This window comes from Falco cherrug, chromosome W (assembly GCF_023634085.1).
Source record: "Falco cherrug isolate bFalChe1 chromosome W, bFalChe1.pri, whole genome shotgun sequence".
In the NCBI taxonomy this organism is placed as follows: domain Eukaryota; kingdom Metazoa; phylum Chordata; class Aves; order Falconiformes; family Falconidae; genus Falco; species Falco cherrug.
The window spans coordinates 5,785,677-5,806,052 of record NC_073719.1 but is presented as its reverse complement, the minus strand read 5'-3'; the positions used below and the strand labels follow the sequence as shown (position 1 = coordinate 5,806,052).

The 20,376-nt window shown below is 38.1% G+C and overlaps 1 protein-coding gene across 8 annotated transcripts in view; it reads right to left on the bottom strand.

Annotated features, from left to right (window-relative positions):
- Positions 1-20,376, bottom strand: part of LOC129734462 (tyrosine-protein kinase Fer-like) — a 231,785-nt gene that overhangs the window by 98,589 nt on the left and 112,820 nt on the right. For 6 of the 8 annotated variants that reach the window (XM_055697996.1, XM_055697998.1, XM_055697995.1 and 3 more), the window contains 2 exons: positions 8,602-8,805; positions 4,628-4,750 (listed from right to left, as the gene is read on the bottom strand). In XM_055697996.1, coding sequence (XP_055553971.1) covers positions 4,628-4,750; positions 8,602-8,805 — 327 coding nt within the window. Of the gene's footprint in view, positions 1-1,556; positions 4,751-8,601; positions 8,806-20,376 lie in introns of those variants that run through there. The other 2 variants (XR_008730056.1, XM_055698001.1) reach the window with 2 other exon arrangements.

The window sequence follows — 20,376 nt, the reverse complement described above, 5'->3', positions numbered from 1 at the left end:
GATTGTATTGGGTCTGGCTGGGATGGAGTTAACTTTCCTCATAGCAGCCATGATAGTTCTGTGCTTTGCATTTGTGGCTAGAACAGTGTTGATAACACACCAATATTTTGGCTACTGCTGAGCTGTGCTCCCACAGCATCAAGGCTGTCTTTCCAACTCCCCCTGACCCCAGAGACTGGTAGGCTGGGATGGGAGGGAACATAGCCAGGACAGCTGACCCAAACTGACCAAACCAATATTCCATACAATATGATGTCATGCTCAGCAGTAAAAGCTAAGCAAAAGAAAGTAGGGGGAGCATTTGTTATTAAGGCATTTGTTTTCTGAAACAACTGGTACACATACTGAAGCCTTACTTCCCAGGAAGTGGCTGGACATTGCCTGCTAATGGGAAGTAGAGAATAAATCTTCTTTTTGTTTTGCTTTGCTTCCACACGCTGTCTTTGCTTTCATTAAACTGCCTTTATCTTGACCCACAATTTTTTAATCTTATTTTCTCCCCGTCTTGCTGAGGAGGGGGAGTGAGAGAGCTGTTTGCTGGGCACCTGGTAGCCAGCCAAGGTCAACCCACCACATGTGGTCACTGAATTACTTCTTAATCAACATTTGAATACTTCTCTCAGATTCAGCTTCTTGAGAATTCAGGCACTACTACACAGATTCAATACATATATTTGATGCAAGAAAATAGCCCTGTCCTTGTAAGTTTGCAGCTGCTTCTGAGCTTATCCTTTGCTCATCCACAGCTGAAGTGTCTGAAGACAGTGGACTTCACCAAAGAAGTTTAATTCTTTTGTGGATTGATCTTGTAGAATAATATATCTCAGTGATGAACTACCAAGAAAGTTAATTGCATTAGAGTGGAATAAATCCTTAAAGAGAAATCAGTTTTGGCAACTGCAAGATAGCTCCTGGAGATCCACACACATCTGTAACAAATGCTATGCTACTGTAGATACTTATGAAATAACTTGTTTTGTTTGATCAATAGTGGCTACTTATTTAGGAATCCAAGAGCTATTTCTGACTGAACTGCTCACTTTGAAATTATTCACAGTGCAATGGGTATACAAATAAGCATTATACCAATAACCACATTTACTGGTAGATTTTTTGGGACTCTCCCATCCTTATACATACATTATTTCCAGCTTCCTTTGTCCTCTATTGGAGACTCTAGTAGACAAAGGTTGGGAAAGAACATTAAAGAACAGAAAGCATACGAGCCCACTACACCCTGAGCAAAGAACATGGGGAAGGTCAGATGCACACACACTATATACAGAAGGTTAGGACAAAAAAGCAAAAGCAGTTAAACCATTTGATGAATTTGTGCAGATATGATAGAACACAAATATGGATAGCACACTGAGAAGAACCCCAGTTACTAATAAATTCTTTTATGTTCAGATACAATAACTTTTAACTTGCAAAACTCATTAAGGCTGAAAATTAAAAGGAAAGCTCACAACACACTTTTTTTTTTAATTCTGGAGTACATTTTTCTAACAACTCATTTTAATCAGATGGGAAAACAAAAAAAATCATAAAAACATAATTCAGAAAAAAGTTGTTGCAAAGATCTAAGTTAAAACAATTTTAAAACAACTGCTCTAACAACAAAAAATTTTTAGCTAACACTTAAATTTCTTATTTGATTCAAACTGCTGGTCATGAAGCATTTAAAGTGCATTATACATTGTTTTTAGCTTGTGCATGCTATAAGTAGCTATTAGAAACTCAAGGTTATACTTCTTAATTTTATAAAAGCAAACATACAATTTATGTGATACACAGATACTAAAACCATAAAGTTTCCTAGCGCCCAGTATTCTTTTTAGCACTAACCATCAATATTATCATAGATATCCTTTCTGTTACTTCATGTAACCTGATGAAAGTTGAAAAATTCATGAACCCTAAAGGAATTACTCTTGACTATTAACACTGAAGCACATCACCACAAAGAAAATCATATTGCCAAATATAGAACCTGTGTGATGGGATTTTATGGATAGATGAAGATTATTTGCAGCACTTGGGAAAACCTGAGTAATGAAAGTACTTTATCACTACAACTGCAAGCAATTACCACCTACCTGGTCATAAGACAGAAGACTAGCATCATCCTCAGTACTAAAATTTGCTCTAGTTTAAGTTAATATTGAAACTAACTCAAATCAACAAGTCCAGAAGGGGAATGGGCCTATTTCTTTTTCCATCTGAAAATTACTGATTTTGTACCCAGTGACAGTAGAAGAGAAAAAAATGTCTGTTTTAGAAATGGCCCTCAATACATTTTGTAAGGGGGTTATGATATGACGAATGCATTTGTAGTGGTATAGATTCAAGATGTGAAAAGATCCGCCACAAAAATTCATACATGTCTGTACAGTCTCTATGTCATATAAGGATTGGTTATACCAAGTGATTTTAAACTATTCATAAGTGCATTTACACCTCAAAGGGCATGAGGTCAAGTAATGCAATGCATAAATTACCAAGAAACTGATCTGGGCCCATATTTTACCAATAGTGTATGTACTAGAACTATACATAGTTACATAAAACTATGTATAAATAAAACCTAACTTTATTAAAAAAAATTACCAAAATGAAACAAAATGTTAAGAATATGAAAGTTTTTTCCATTACAAGTAAACAACAGAGAATAAAGAAATTATGTTTTCCAGGCCTGTTTAACAGTGAATAACTAAGAATAAATTCTGTTATCATTTAGCACATAGTAACATGCTCCATTATCATTTTACATTTGTTAAATTAGGGCTGTTCTCACAGGCTTTTAAACACTGAAAACTGCTTAAACTCTGCAGTAATATGTATATTATAAAAAGCCAGGAAACAGACAAAGCATTACATTTAAAAAATAATTCTAGTATTACAAAAGGAATTTGCAAACAAACATAGAAAGATTTAATTTTTGGTTTGACAACCTTTTATCTTTAGCTTAATTTATATAAAAATATAATTATTTACATATCAAAGATAAAATCCTAAGCTTTCCCATATATTCAATAATTAAACTAATATTGTATGTTCAATAAATAAAATATCAGTTTTGTAATTAGCAAGACATTAACCAAAAATTAGTATTTTCAAAGCCTCATTCTGTGAAATTAAAAATCATATATATAGACTAGAGAAAATATGTATCAATTAAGAACTAAAAAAAACCCTCTGCATATCAATTTCAATAAATGTTTAAATTCCCTAGTAAATAAGCAGAATAAATGCACTTCACAAATAGACCACAGTGTGCAATTCGTGTAAGATGTAATAAATTTTCAATATCTCTATAATCAGAGCAGACAAAAAGCAAAGGACATTCAAGTTTTAAGAGTTACCTAGAAGAAATAACTTTCATTTTTTATCTGATTATAATTGTCCATATGCATTTACCAAAGCTAGTAAGTATCCATTAAAAGATGCTGAACATATACGCAATATAGAGAATAGGTATATAGATGTTAAAAGCTATGAAGAAAAAAAGGCTTTCAGTTTAAAAGCTAACTCTTGCTGTCTCTTTTTTTTTTTTTTTTAATTATTATTAAAGCAAGCACAGGTAAGCATTAAAACATTTTTGAGAAGAACAGAAATACACTTTAATTTCTTAGGATTATTAGAGGAAAATAACTAGGATTTTGGAGAAGGAAACTAACTCTGAATTATAATCTGTTATGCTTCCTAAAATTTTGTATAATGGAGAAGGTGCCTTAAGTGTGCTTGAAACCAGTCCATTTTTTTCATTAAGAGCAAATGGCTAACTCATAGTTAAAATGGAAAGATTAAGTTGAAAAGAGTTGGTTTATGAATGAAATATCAACCGAGTAAATACTAACTACAAAACTACTGGAAGAATGTAAGCTGTTAAGTTTTCTAAATAATGATATATTTTAATATCCCTTTTTGTTTCTATTTTGAAAGACATCTGAAATGGCTTACAGATTAAAAAGTTTTATTTCAAATTTGCAATGATACTGGTAGGACAGTACCTGTTCCCATGTCTATATCAGTACCTTATATTTGAGATATAAAATCGGGATGAAACTGTGATTTGAGAATTTTACCACTTAAAGAAAACCATTTTTATTCTGACAACTTCTTCATTACAATGTTATGGACAATGAACTAATAGTTTCAGTTACATAGTGAATAGTGGAATCCAAACAGTAAACTCCAAAACGGAAAAAAACAAAAGCAGTACAAGGATGTTTTGGGAGACTCTGAATGCCATTCTTTCAGGGTGGCAATTATTTATTATATAAATCAGGACAGAGTGTTATTTTGGAGGAATGCATTGGGCAGAGTATAGAAGGCTGAAAGCATTCAGATAAAGAATGGAGGTTCACAGAACTGAGCAAGAATGAAAAATCCTCCAAGAATTTGCATGCTGAAGTAAACACTAAAGAAAACTGCAGTGTCTTCTGTCAAGAAGTAAGCAACTGAGATAGTTCCGGTACTCAAATTATTGACTTAATAGCATATACAAATATTCTACAACCTACTTTAATATTACCACTTGTCATCGCAAAGAACATATGTTAAATGATAATACAAACCCCAAAATACTTTCAGTTTAATAGAATTCTTGGAATGCATGCATTACCTTAAAAACAGGATTCAGTAGAATAACACCTGATTTCTTTGTAATAATTTGCTTTGTTGTATAATGATGGTCTATGAGCTGAGGAATAGTTTGAAACCCAGTTCCTTCAAAGCGATACTGATTCTGTATGGACATAAAAGGAAATAATTGTTTCTGTACAAGCAAAATTTCAAAGAAGAAACTGTAAAAGAACATTACCAAGTTTCCATCACTAGTAACAAATAAAGAAAAATTTGCTTTTACAGAATTAAATCTCTATCCTATTCAATTTAATAACACTTCTACTGAAGTAAATAGAATGATGATCAGGAAGATAATAAATTAATAAATGAAAAATTACTGCACCACTCATTTAAGGCAACATAATAAAATAACTATTTATTTAAACTTATTTTTTAAAAAAGGAAGCTCTTCTAATGCAAGAGGTGGGGCAGTTTGGGATACTTAAGCTGTGACAGAATGAAATAAAAAGATTATAAACTGGAAGAAATGATACTAACTTCCAGAGTAAATAAAACTCTAAAAATAATAATAAAAAGGCCCCAAACATAAAAAAAAATATAAATCTGTCAATCTAATAAACAAGAGATAAGTAACACTATCTCACCCAGATATTACTGCACTTAGAACATTTGATAAAATTAACAAATCCCTAGCACAGAGTATGCACCCATGATTGGTCTTTAATAAGAAGTATATACCAAAGCAGTCTACAGGAGTACAGTCTACAAAGGCAGGTCATGCATGTAATTTATAAAGAAGTTGAGCAAGACAAAATTCCTTTTTTTTCCCCTTCTACCCTTTTTCTCAGTTTATATAATTTTAGATACATAATTCAACATAATGCCAACAATACTGTGGAATCTCAATATTTTCTTAGAAGCATGTAAAATTTTCTTAGCAAAGAATGCTATAAGGTACTTTCAGATACTAAGGAAAAAAAAGGTTATCTTCATTGGTTATCCCTGCCATTACACTTGAGGGGAGGAAAAAAAGGTAAATTAGTATTTATTTAATCATCTTAAATTCTACATTAAGGCTAAGTGATTGGGAAGCAGAATAAACTACTGTGTCTATATAAGGTCTAAATATCTACAGTTAGAAGACTCTTCCCACAAAAGAGGAACTCCTGTAAGCCAGCCAGCAGAATTGGCAACAATAAACAAAGACCACAATTAAAATAAAGCATAGATGGTGATTCAGGTTAATTTACAAAACTGGGCAATGAAAACCTCTACCACTGCCATGCAGATATTTTTTTTCTAACACCTACAGTTAAATTCTTTGCAGAATGCATTATACGAAGTTTCTGTTCATTAGGAATAAACACATACATTTCCTGTAATGTTTTATCACTATTATTAAGGAGAGTTTGGTCACGTCACTTATTTTTATCTTATTACTGGTTCTCTATTGTAAACATGGTTTCACAGTCTAAAATACTTGTGGTTTATTCCCCTAATGTCATTCACTAATTAATACTGACTCAGCTTTGCTTGCCCAGTAACACTAGTCTCCGTTCCTTTCAAACAACCTCCTTCAGATTTCTGTTTGATGATCAAAAAAACTTTAGCACGGTTAGGGTGTCCTGAGATGTCTGCCTAGCACAATAACCAGACCTGCATAACATTTCCTCATACCAGATCCAGCCTCGCGCTCATCTGCTGCCATTTAAGCTTATTTACCCTCAGGGCAGACAACATTATTTTATTCTGTGTATTTACATGAGATCCTGATTAAAATCACTAACAAACAACAGTTTGAAAATAGCATAGCCTCAAAGAGGAACAGTGAAAAACAGAGTAGCCCTTAGCGACAGTGGTGAATTTTGATGCTTAAAACTGAAGGATGAGCTGATTTATCATGCAAATACTTTTATTTGGATTAGTGCTTAAAAATATTTGCAAAACTAGAAAGAATACTTATGTAATTAAAGAACTGTTAAAATGGGTATATGTTATATACTTCTGCTCTGCAGTCTTTGATTCAGAAGAAAATTTAAGGCCAATGGAGACCAAACCTGTCAGTGATGTAAGAATGTGATTTGACCAGTCACAGAGAGACGATTCAACACTATTTATACCAAAGTGAAAAAAAATTATTACACTTTACTCTCAGCAGACTTCCCTACCAAGATGTTCATGAATTCAGTCACTCTTGTCATATGGCCATAACAATCTCATCACTTATTAAATGCTTTTCAGGGTTAATAAGCTTTACAATAAAAAAAGCAAGCTTTTTTTCACAGTAAAAGCAGATGATTCGACCCATAAGAGTGCATAAGGAGTCTTGCATTTCTTTATGAAAAAAAAGTTTTAGCTTCCATAATTGTCAAGAAAATCACCCACAAATTAATCCCAAGAGCAGATGAACATAAGGTGCTACTACTAAATGTACAAGCAGAGAGTTCTAGTGACCTGATAATGTTTGGATTGTGCAATAGTAAACTATCAATCTTACATTTCTAATATAATACCTAAAAGAAAATAGTGAAATTATGGGAATTTATTTACAATTCTGTAAATTTTTCTTGGAAAAGTGGATATTAAAAAGTGTCAGATTACAGATAAAGGTAGCCTCAAAGTAATACTTATTAAAAAATATTTCTATTTTAATTTGCTTTAAAGCCCAGTCCCAGTCTACATTGTTTGAAGCCCCACTGGTGTATGACACATACAATGATTTACACAAAATTATTTCAGCCACGCTAAGCACATAATGTGCATTTAATTCTGCTGAGTAAGGATAAGAGCTCCAAGGATCTTATAAGACTGCGTGTATCTAGGTATAGGTAGTTTTATCACTGTTATTCACTGACTTTTTGCCAATTGTTAAATCCTAAAAGGAAAGTTATGGGTGAAAATTAAGAGAACACCCAGACAGATCAGTGTCCACATTGATCCTACAAAAACATTCCAACTTCTATGAAGTTTGAACAATACCACTACCCCTCATTAAAAAAAAATAAACCAGCAACACAATACTGACTTCCCCAGGTATGCTGCATCAGCTGCGGATTTAGACTGGGAAACATAGTGTAAACACAGTTATACTACCGAATCTGTGCATTTGTCTGTATAGTTTGACTGAAGTTTGGCAGATTTTATTGCATCAGACTGAAGTATATTTTTTCAGTATTACTAAATCAAAATTGAGATTGATTTGCTGGTATATTACACCTATATTCACAGAGTAAAGAGCTAGAAGCATTTCTAGTAATGTTATGAGTACTATCTTATTTTCAATGAGTTTGAAATTCTGAAAGGTCCAAATAAAAATACATATATAAATAAAAACAAGAAATGTAATAAAAATTAAAAGTAATACATTGTGTAAAAGTGAATAAATATTAATGTAGTTTAAAATGACCAGTTTTTCATAAGCTAGAGAAACAACGGGATCAATTTTGGTCTTTACTCAGAAGCATACATGCTATGTAATATTCACAAATGTGTGTTCTGCTGAACAAAACAACATCCATAAGTCTAAAAATAAAACATATATTTCAAAAGCAGCATGGATTTCTATTCCCAGCTATAAACAAAACAGAATAGAATATTTTCTCCTAAGTGAACGTTTCCATTTTTCAGGAAGATTCAATGGAATCTTTACAATCTGAACTAAAAGTAGCCTAATAAGCACCAACTGTGAAAATAGGTTTAAAAATAAATAAATGTACATGCATAAATGAGTAGTAATAAGTTCTGGATTTCAAAACATATACAGAAATATCTTGGGTTTTTCAACATAGGATAAAATATGTAGAATAGCCTCATACTTCATATTTTTCTTTTATTCCACAAAATTACCTTTTCCTCCAATTTGAGCACTGATGGAAATATTTCCAACAGTTTTCAAATTTTCATATAAAAGCTAAAGGTATATCTCACAGTAAATGATGTAGATTCTAAATTGTTTATCTGAAATAATTAACTTCCTAACATTGAATATTTAGTACTGTATCAGAGACGTACATCAGCATATTGTATGATAAAGTGTCTCCGTTGTCCATCTGAAAACACAGAAAGGACATATTCACCAGGTTTCCCGTGGCTCTCTCGCACCAAGAAGTCTCCTTGCTGTTTTAACAGCTCCTGGGCTTCTATTCTTGGAATTGCACCATGGTACCAGTCTTGCTCTGCCAATGGTTTCACAGTAGTTGATATTACATCAAAGAACTTGGAAAAAAAGTCAAAGAAAAATGTTAAAGTAACAGTACATTTTTAGAGATTAGTTTTCCATGAAAAGCATGATGAACAACAATAATTTCTATTTCTGTATCTAAATTGCATATTGCTATTAACAAACAAAATTATTTTACACTAAAGGCATACTGACCACCTTTTATTCTATTAAAAAAATACTGACGAAGCTATCAGCCTTTCTCACATATTCTGACATGCTATTAACAACAGTACCAAATTAAGCATGTCTTTATCCAGAGACAAATTTCTGTGATATAAGAACATAAAGTAAGAAATTGAGGTGTCAAAAGTATTTGTATTGGCTAAATAATTTGCATCAAATTTAAAAATCCTATTCCAAATCAAATAATAATACTAAGAGCCATTTTCTTCCCAGTATTTACACCATAACAGATGTTGTGGTTTAACTCCAGCCAGCAACTAAAAGTACCATGCAGCTGCTCACTCACTCACTCCCTCCCCTCCATCTGGTGGGATAGGGAGGAAAACTGGATAAAAGGTAAATCTTGTGGGTTAAGATAAGAACAGTTTAATAATTGAAATAAAGTAAAATAATAATAACAACAACAATAATAATAATAATTGTAATGAAGAGGAGAGGGAGAGAGAAGAATAAAACCCAAGGGGAAAAAACAAGCAATGCACAATACAATTGCTCACCACCCACTGAATGATGTCCAGCCAGTCCCCCAGCAGCGATTGGTGGATCTCAGCCAACTCTGCTCAGTTTATATACTGAGCATGATGTTCTATGGAATGGAATATCCCTTTGGCTAGTTCAGGTCAGCTGTCCTGGCTCTGCTCCCTCCCAGCTCCTTGTGCACTTGCTCACTGGCAGAGCATGGGAAACTTGAGAAGTCCTTGATTTAGAGTCGGCACTACTTAGCAAAAACTAAAAACATTAGCGTGTTATCAACATTATTCTCATACTAAATCCAAAACACAGCACCGCCAGCCACTAGGAAGAAAATTAACTCTATCCCAGCTGAAACCAGGACACTATCCACCCCTTATTCATAGAAATATAGAATCATTTAGGTTGGAAAAGATCTTTAACCGGACTGCTGGCTGGGCCTAATCCCCCAGTTGTCCTGCACGTGCTGTGTGATCACACTCAGGATGATCTGCTCCATAACATTCCCCGGCACTGAGGTCAGTCTGACAGGCCTGTAGTTTCCTGGATCCTCCTTCCTGCCCTTCTTGTAGATGGGTGACACATTGGCTAACCTCCTGTCTTCTGGGACCTTCCCAGTTAGCAATGTTATTCCATACTATTTATGTCATGCCCAGGTCACACTTTCCAATACATCCCAGTTAACCACCATCACCTTTCCAGTCCTTTGATACATATATATACACATAGAGAGATATCATTCCCTTAGTCTATGGGCCATCCCTATAAAAGACCTTTGAGTTCATTTAGTCCATGACATTGGGCTCCATCTGTCATAACAGTCTTTCAGGGCAGGAAAGATGGGGCGTGGTGTTGGACTGTTGGAAGTTGAAGCCAGTTCTGATTCCACCACCACTGCGCTGGTCTAGTCTCATCAAAGTTCATTCTTCATTAATGTGGCAATCAAAAGGGAGCTGGGTTCAGATCCCAAAATCCGGAGCGGCTGAGATGGGTGCCAAGAGGCGCCTAGTGCAGTGATGGGCTTATAGTGTTGGATAGCAATTAACATCATACAATTTATTTCATTGGCTATTCTCACATAAATCAAATCCCCTTGAGGCACACATCGAACTTCCCCATCCTCCCTCATTACCCACCAAGTGCACCCAGGTACTTGAGCAAAAGCAATCCCACAAATGGGTTTGCCTTTGCCTGAGGCAGGAATAACAGATTCTTTTCCCAAGCATATTTTTAACGTGCACAACGTTATCCCCTTCTACAGTACATAAAAGTTTTGATTAGGCAGGGAAAGCTCAACTGGCAAATCCTCTAGTGCTGACTAACCAGGTGCGTTTTGCTAAATGTGCATCCCAGTGTTTGAAGGTCCCACCACCCATTGCTCTAAGCGTAGTCTTTAATAGTCCCTTACATCGTTCAATTTTCCCAGAGGCGGGTGCATGATAGGGAATGTGATATACCCACTCAATGCTGTGCTCTTTGGCCATGAGGTTTCCAAAATGAGTCTTGTCTGACTCAATTCTTTCTGGGGTACCGTGTTGCCATAAGACCTGTCTTTCAAGGCCCAGGATAGTGTTTTGGGCTGTGGCATGGGGCACAGGATATGTCTACAGCCACCAAAGGTCAGTTCCACCATTGCAAGCACATGGAGCTTGCCTTGGTGGGTCTATGGGAGCGATACAGTCAATCTGCCAAGCCTCCCTGTATTTATATTTCAGCCATTGTCCTCCATACCACAGAGTCTTTAACCACTTGGCTTGCTTAATTGCAGCGCATGTTTCACATTTGTGGATGACCTGTGCAATAATGTCCATGGTCAAGTCCACCCCTTGATCACAAGCCCATCTCTTCCTTGATGGTCTGAGGTGTCATGGGCCCATTGCACTATAAATAATTCACACTTCTGTTGCCAATCCAGAGCTGCCCAAGCCACTTCAATCTTAGCAGCCTGATCCACCTGTTGGTTGTTTTGATGCTCTTCAGTAGCCCGAATCTTGGGTACCTGAGCATCTACATGACATACCTTCACAACCAGGTTCTCCACCCAGGCAGCAATATCTTGCCACAATGCAGCAGCCCCGATGGGTTTACCTCTGCGCTGCCAGTTGCTCTACTTCCATTGCTGCAACCACCCTCACAGGGCATTTGACACCATCCATGAGTCAGTATAGAGGTAAAGTATTGGCCATTTTTCTTGTTCAGCAATGTTGTGGCTGTGTGCTCCCCCTCCCCTGCTTCCTTCCCAGCTTAAGCCATAACCACCAGTGAGGGTTGTGATGGCTGCATCCAGCTTACTCTGGAATTTGGGGGATGGATTGTAACATGGTAGCCAAGAGCTGTCTGGAATGGTGACCCAGACTACTTGCTGGTATGTAAATATGACTATAAATCTTTACTTTATAAATAGTGGACAGCCCAGGGCCCATTGAGCTCTCCTACATGGCAGCGGGGTGCACGCCAGGATCTCCCCTTGAGTAGGGACACCTCTCAAAGTTACTTCTTGAGGTTGAGAGATTCTTTGCCGCAACAGATCCTTGATAAGTGATTAACAGAATGCTAAACTTTGAAATCTTAGCTAAGTGATATAAAAGATTGATTGTGCACATATAATCTTTAGACATAAACCACTGACCAATTCTGGGACTTGGATTGGATTCACTGGCACCTAGACTCTTATCTGAGAAGGAGTTTAGAAAGCAAGGAGGTCTTTCCTGAACCTCATGACTCAACAGGAGGGTCTCCCTGATAGTTTGTCTGACCCTGTCCTCTGTGCAGTAAATAATCAAGGGTACCTTGCCATTGAATCTTGTTAAAACAGTCACATTTACCACTGAACTTTGCTAACTCACAGTTTTATATCAGTAAAGTATGTTGCTCTCTTATGAGTGAAGTGCATGACTCCATTCACAACAAATGCCAGCTGGACAGCTTTCACCTCTGCAAACTGACTTGATTCACCTTCTCCTTCAGCAGTTTCTGCAACTTGTCATAGGGGGCTCCATACAGACCCCTTCCACCTCCAATGCTTTCCTACAATATGGCAGGACCCATCAGTAAGCAAGGCATATTGCTTCTCATCTTCTGGTAATTTATTATACAGTGGGGCCTCTTCAGCACATGTCACCTCCTCCTCTGATGACATCCCAAAATCTTTACCTTCTGGACAATCCATAATAATTTCCAAGTTACCTGGATGATTGGGATTTCCTATTTGAGCTCGTGTGATCAGCATGACCCACTTACTCCATGTGGCATCATTAGAGGAGACCCTCCCTTTGAACATCCAGCCCAGCACTGGCAGTTGGGGTGCCTGGAGGAGCTGTGCTTCAGTACCAATCACTTCTGAAGCAGCTCAAACCCCTTCATAAGCTGCCAGTATCTCTTTTTCAGTTGGAGTATAGTGGGCCTCCGATCCTCTGTATCCCTGACTCCAAAAGCCCAAGAATTGACCTGAAGTTTCCCCTGGTGCTTTCTGCCAGAGGCTCCAGGTAGGGCCATTCTCCTCAGCTGTGGTGTAGAGCACATTTTTTACATCTTGCCCTGTCCGGACTGGCCCAAGTGCTACTTCTTGAACTATCTCCCCTTTAATTTGTTCAAAGGCTTGTCATTGCTCAGGGCCCCATTTGAAATCATTCTTCTTCCAGGTCACTTCATAGAGAGGGCTTACAATCAGACTGTAATTTGGAATGTGCATTCTCCAGAAACCCACAATGCCTAGGAAAGCCTGTGTTTCTTTCTTACTAGTTGGTGGAGACATTGCTGTTATTTTGTTGATCATATACATTGTAATCTGACAATGTCCATCTTACCATTTTATTCCCAGAAACTGGATCTCCTGTGCAGGTCAATTTACCTTACTTTATTTTATGGCAAAACTGGCTTTCAGAAGGATTTGGACTATTTTCTTCTCTTTCTCAAAAACTTCTGCTTTATTGCCCCACATGATGATATCGTCAATATATTGCAGGTGTTCTGGAGCTTCACCCTTTCTCGTTGCATCCTGGGTCAGTCCATGGCAGATGGTAGGGCTGTGTTTCCACCCCTGGGGTAGTTGATTCCAGGTGTACTGGATGCTCCTCCAAGTGAAAGCAAACTGTGGCCTGCATTCTGATGCCAAAGGAATTGAGAAACACACATTGGCAATGTCAATCATAGCACACCACTTGGCTGCCTTTGACTCCAGTTTGTATTGGAGAACCAGCATGTCTGGTATGGCAGCATTCACTGGCGGCATGACTTCGTTCAGGCCACAATAATCTACTGTTAGTCTTCACTCCCCATTAGAATTTCTTACTGGCCATAGGGGGCTATTAAAGGGTGAGTGGGTCCTGCTCATCACTCCTTGTCTCTCCAGTTACTGAATCAGCTTATGGATGGGAATCAGGGAGTCTTGATTGGTGCAATATTGCCACTGATGCACTGTTGTGGTAGTAATGGGCACCTGTTGTTCTCTGACCTTCAGCAACCCCATAACAGAAGGGTCTTCTGACAGACCAGGCAAGGAAGAAAGCTGCTCAGTTTCCTCTATCTCCAAGTCAGCAATAATGAAAGCCCACCTTTTGGGCCCTTAAAATACCATCTCCTGAAATAATCTATGCCAAGGATGCATGGAACCTTTAGGCCAGTCACAACAGGGCACTTTACTACTCATTCCCAGTCAGGCTTATTTCAGCCTCCAATAGTTAGCTGTTGGGATCCCCCTGCCACTCCAGAAATACAAATGGATTCTGTCCCTGTATAGCTTGATGGCATTAGGGTACAATGTGCACTGGTGTCTACTAGAGCTTCATACTCTTGTAGGTCTGACATGCCAGGTTATCTGATCCACACAGTCCAGTAAACCTGGTTGTCCTTCTGTGGTGGAAGTTTATTAAATAATGATTGATTTAGTTGGTTAATGCCAACCAACTAAATAGAGTACCAGCCACCTGTGTTTCAGTTGCACAAAAGCATCAGAAGAATGTTATTCATTTTAATATCTCTGTGGGAAAATCACCTTGAGGGGGGAATTAGAGATAAATCGGGTCCTAATAGAAGCGTAGTATTACAGAAAGCTTTTTAGGGTAAAATAATTGTGGTAGTGGGAGATTGCGACCACCTACTCAAATGGCCCCCCCAAAGAGGATGAATCCCCCACTCGGGGAGCATGCGTAGTAAATTTAAAATGATCTGTATCTTTAAATGAAAGTGAGAGAACTTTACACCAATCATAATAAAGTGACTAGAGTTACTCAAGCTCCACCTGAGAGTAAAGAGAAGTATAAAAAGTGAATGAATGAGGGGACAAGTGGTGAAGACACCACCGAGAACAAGTTAAGGGGAAGACACTACCAAGACTGACTCCTGGGATCGGCCGATGGGCTGAGCGTTTCTTCTCCCCCCCTTGGGACGCCTTGGGTGAGACTTAAACTAAGCGCTTCCTTCAGGAGACTTAGAAATATAGAAATATCTCTAGAGAGTTACTCTTTAATATTTGTAGCCAGGCTGTATTGTTTGTAACTTTTCCCCACGTTTTATACTTTATAACATTTAATTTGCATGTGCCTTTTGCAGACAGTCACTATCACTGGCAATCCGAAGAACCTGTATATCTGTTGCACAAATAAAACTGCACTGTTAAGTAGCTGGTCGTCGCAGTTTCTCATTGAACACGACCAAACCCTAGAGCGTGGCCGTGCTAGTTCATGAGTACGACTGGACTGGCAGTGCAGACTGCTATTAGCGTATCCAGACCTGTGGTAGTTTAATATACATATTAAATGTGACTGGACTGATAGTGGTAAATTGGACATCACTTAGAATTTAAACCTAGCCGCACCTAACCTCCCACCTCGGTGAGGACAGTTAGAAGGCAAGGGGGTTTATTTTCTGCCAAATTACTCCATCCCCTTTAACCCAACATATCTCTTTCCTGCATTTACCATTATGTCAGAAGAAGAGAGCTTGGTGGGACACTATTAGGTAGCACAGGTGCTGGTATAGGATTTGTAAATTGTATAGTTACGGAATCATTACAAAATAAGTTAAAGACAGGAGGACAGGATATATCCCAACTGATCAGCTTACAAGCGCAATGGATGCCTACTGTGTTCCAACCTCAAAAGTTCACATTAAAATATGATACTGAATTCTTATAATTGTTTGATTTGTCACAAGCCAGCAGATTGCAGATAAACCAGAACATGAGTCAGTTTGTAAATTGGGCTGAATGTACTTTGCAAATGTTTTATATAATCATGAAGCAAAATAAGACCCAGAATGATTTAAAAAGTAACAATGAATTAATTTGGTGGACCGTATTGAAACCATGGATTCCCACAACACGTTGGATTCTGTTGTCACCTGAAACAGTACAATGCACTGACTATTATTGTGCAGGGAAAATAACACACTTTAATATAAGCTGTCCCTCTGAATTAATGTGTAAGTTTGTAGTTTTACCCATTATTTTTGAGGAAAAGTCTCCCTTTATTCCTGAATACTGGCTACCCCATTTTGAGGGTACGTATCTAGATGCTAGAAATTAAACACACAATTTGAACTTGTGTTCTTGTACTACGGACGGAGTAGTATGCAGTCAAAACTCTCAATTATATGAGCCTTGTCTTTTAGAACACTCAGTAAATTTATGCCGATGGACAATACTACCATCTACCTTTTCTATGTTTATTGAAATAGGGCCACAACATGTTTGTGTAGTGACCTCTAATCAAAACACAACTCAGATTTATAATTTGACCAGCCCCTTTTCAGGATGTTTAGTAAATGTGACTCATTTATATTGGAAAGGGAGAAACCTCACTTTTATCCCGGATAGAGAACAGCAAGTAACTTTGTACTGGCATCCTGATATCTTAAACCAAAGTAATGAATATCTCTTTGGAACCTTTAAAGCAAATTTTGAAGGACATGGAACACATGAGGAAACATTTGGAGGAAACAAGAAATAAAACCTTGATTGACAGTCAAATACAGACTGTGATAGTGGGGCACCAGCTAGTCGATTTTGGGTGTCAAATAGAGCGTGAAACTGCCCATCATTGGTGGGATATATTTACTGGATATTCACCTTCCATGACTAAAGTGTTAAATGCTTTACTTCATCCTGTAATTGTGATTTTTATTATGTTGTTAATGGTGGAATTGTCATTCATGGTATAAAATTTGTAAGCTAACTCAAGATCCTATGATGATACCTTTATCGTATGCTTTTCATAAGCAGTAACCAAAGGACCGAATGTGGTGGAAGTTTATTAAATAATGATTGATTACTGCTTATGAAAGAGTCTTTGATCATGTATTTAATTAGGAATTGTTTAACTTGGACAGTGACCTCAAGGAGCTCAAGGACAAATATAAATTGCATTTAATGAATCTGACAGATGGTGCTTGTTCTGGGCCCCCTGAACAGGCAGAATGTGAGCAGGACCATCTGGACAGTAAATGTTGTGTGCAGCTGTGTCATGACAGTAACTCCACCACACCTGGACATCTGGCCAACATCCCTGGCACGTGTGGACCTTATGGATCATGAGACAGTGCACGCCTGCGCTTGGCACAAATTTAAAAGCTTACATACACTAGATATGTAAGCTGTTTCTGATTTTGCTGAGTATAAAAGCGGGCAAGCTCCAGGACTGGGCCAGAAAACTCACCTATGGGCGGACACACCACATAAGAACTTCCCAGTTACCAAGAGACTCCGGGAGAGAGGAAAGGAAGGAAAGGGGGGAAAGGGGGGGAGGAAGGGAGGGGGAGGAAGGGAGGGGGGGAGGGAATTAGTTGTGGGAAGATGTCTCCCCCATAGGTTGGGTCTCTGAGGAGAAAAGGCAAAAGTTGTAATTATTAATAGTTCCCAGTAGATGGCCCCCGAAGTACAAAGGTAATGGCAATGCTGAGTACACACACCAGATTAGTTTCACAACCAGCAATTCTATCATATCACAAGCCAGTATTACAAAGTACAAAACAATAACCTTAGCCCAGGCCCCAAGGATGATAAACAACACAACAAGGAACACATACAGCAAGTAAGGTATTACATGATGCAACCTTGAGATCACACGCAGCAACTCTGAGAGGAAACAAATCAACATTGTGACCAGCAACTATTAAACTAATATAATAAATGTTTATGAAAAAATTGTTTTAATATGCTCTGGTCAGATGTGTTGTTATCTCAGCCCTTGGGCATATTGTGCTTATGAACTTACATACAGGTTCTGAAGGCACAAAGATTCTGAGATGCTATTTTCATTGGTTATAAATGGAAGATAATGAGTTTTAACCTATAACTTCACATATTAATTTTAAACAACCTTACATTGTTTAAGAAAACACTTAGAAAACCATTTTTTTCAATGACTACTTCAGATTTATTTGTTATGGATAGACTGAGAAGCCCCTATTTAGGCTCTGTGTCATTCAAAATAATTAATGCCAGAGCTCATACAAATTCTTACTTTTAGAGTGATAAATCTCTGAATAAAATAATAGACTCCATATTGCATCATGAACACATATCTGAACATGTCCCAGAAAAGCCTGTTGAACTGCATTTTAGATAACAGAATGAAAACTAAATCCTCATAAAGGCCTATCAAACAGATACAAATGAAACCTGAATGAACCTCAGCTACTGATCTACCCAGATGAAACAAGGTTTTTCTTCTTCATATCATCAAGGATGATATGATATTTCTGCCATATAGAATTGTGAAAGAGAACAGAAACATCCCACTGATGCATGCAAGAGAAAAATGTAACACAATGTAACTCTGGGCAGACTAGAGGCTACCTGCACATTTACGGTTTCCCTGAAGAGTCATTCAGGTTAAGATGGCTTATCTAACAAAAAATAACACTAGGAAGAACTTCAAACTCTCAGGAGGAACAAGTAGACCCCAGAACGGAAGCCTACACAGGACTTTGGAGGATTGTCATCAGTGGCACAAAGTGCAGTTGGAGGCAAGTCACTAGTGGTGTACCCCAGGGATTGATACTGAGGCCAATACTGTTTAACCTCTTCATTAGTAACCTGTAGGCTGGGACAGAGCGCACCCTTAGCAAGTTTGTAAACAATGCAAAGCTGGGAGGAGTAACTGATACACAAGATTGTAGTGATGCCATTCAGAGGGACCTCAACAGGCTGGAGAAATGGACAGAGAAGAATCTCATGCAGTTCAACAAGGGGAAGTGCAAAGTCCTGCACATGGGGAGGAATAACCCCAGGCACGAGTACAGGCTGCGGGCTGACTGACTGGAAAGCAGCTCTGCAGAGAAGGGCCTTCCCCCTAAGAAGAGGGTCCTGGTGCACACCAAGCTGACCATGAGCCAGTAATGCACCCTTGCAGCAAACAAGGCCAACAGCCTCCTGGCCTGGATTAGGAAGAGCATTACCAGCAGGTTGAGAGAGGTGATCCTTCCTCTCTATCCAGCACTGTCAAGGCCACACCTGGAGTCCCGTGTCTAGTTCTGGGCTCCCAAGTACAAGAGAGACATGGACATACCGGAGAAAGTCCAGTGAAGGGCCACAAATATGATTAAGGAATTGGAGCAACTTTCATATGAGAAGTGGCTGAGAGCTGCAACAGTTTATCCTAGAGAAGAGAAAGCTCAGGGTGAGGGGGGGGGTGTGTGTGTGTCTTATCACTCTGTATAAATACCTGATGGGGGGAATGAAGAAGAGCTCTTCTCAGTAGTGCCCACTGACAGAAGAGTCAATGAGCACAAATTAAAACACATGAAATTCCATCTGAACACAAGAAAACACTTTTTTACTGTGAGGGTGATTAAATACTGGAACAGGTTGCCAGAGAAGTTGCAGAAGCTCTATCTATGGAGATATTCAAGATCCGACTGGACATGGTCCTCGGCAACCTGCTCTAGATGACCCTTACTGAGCAGAGGGGTTGGACTAGATGATCTCAAGAGGTCTCTCCTTCCAACTTCAACAATTCTGTAATTCTGTATAAAAAATGCCTTTAAGTCTGGGGGTTCCTAGCTTTCTTTCTAAATTATATCTCAAAAGGGCTAATTTAGTCCATGGTCCTGATGGAAAACAAGAATATATATAAGAGTCTGAAAGAGACTCATAGTCTCAGACACTGACATTGGGATCTAAAGCCCTGGGTGTCTATTTTATCAGGGATATCTTTAGACATGAGATCTGAGACCAACACTATAACCAATAGACCCATCACTAGAAAGAATAAGTATGCTCTATTACAGATTCAGAGAAGTGGGACAGTGTAAGAAAGAATAACAGTTTGAACAAAAAGTACACAGATTTTTTAAGATAGAAAAGGGATGTACTCCAGCATAATTAATTTATTAACATAATGAAAGACTAAAAGATCAGAATATTGTTCAGCCAAGATGGCAGTCCTATTTTTCAATTTCATCAACAGTTAAATACTTCTCAGACTGGAGATGTCTACCATTGTTGAAGTTAAATGACACAAATCTATTCTCTTTCAGAAACTCCTGAAACAAAAATAATGTTTCAAAATGTTATAAAAGGTGTGACAGGTACCTGCCCTTGACCCCTGGTAATAGTGTCATCATCATTCTGCCAAGGATCTCAAATAGAACCTGTCTGTCCCCTTAGTGTTGGGTGACAAAAGGTTATTTATTTTGTTAAGGGATATTAGAAGTAGCACGTGTACACACACCCCCCCACAACATTGACAAGTAGCATGTGTACCACCCCCACACACACACCCTGCACACACATGACATTGACACAGCCAGTTACACAGACTGCCACAGACAAGATGCTACCTTCAACCACACCTACATGTAGGACTAACATAAGTATAGGCAGCCAAGTCCCCTTCCACCTCTTCAGCTGGTAGAGATAGGAGGTCATTAGTGAAGGTACATGTAGAGGAATGAAGCTGGGTTAATTAACA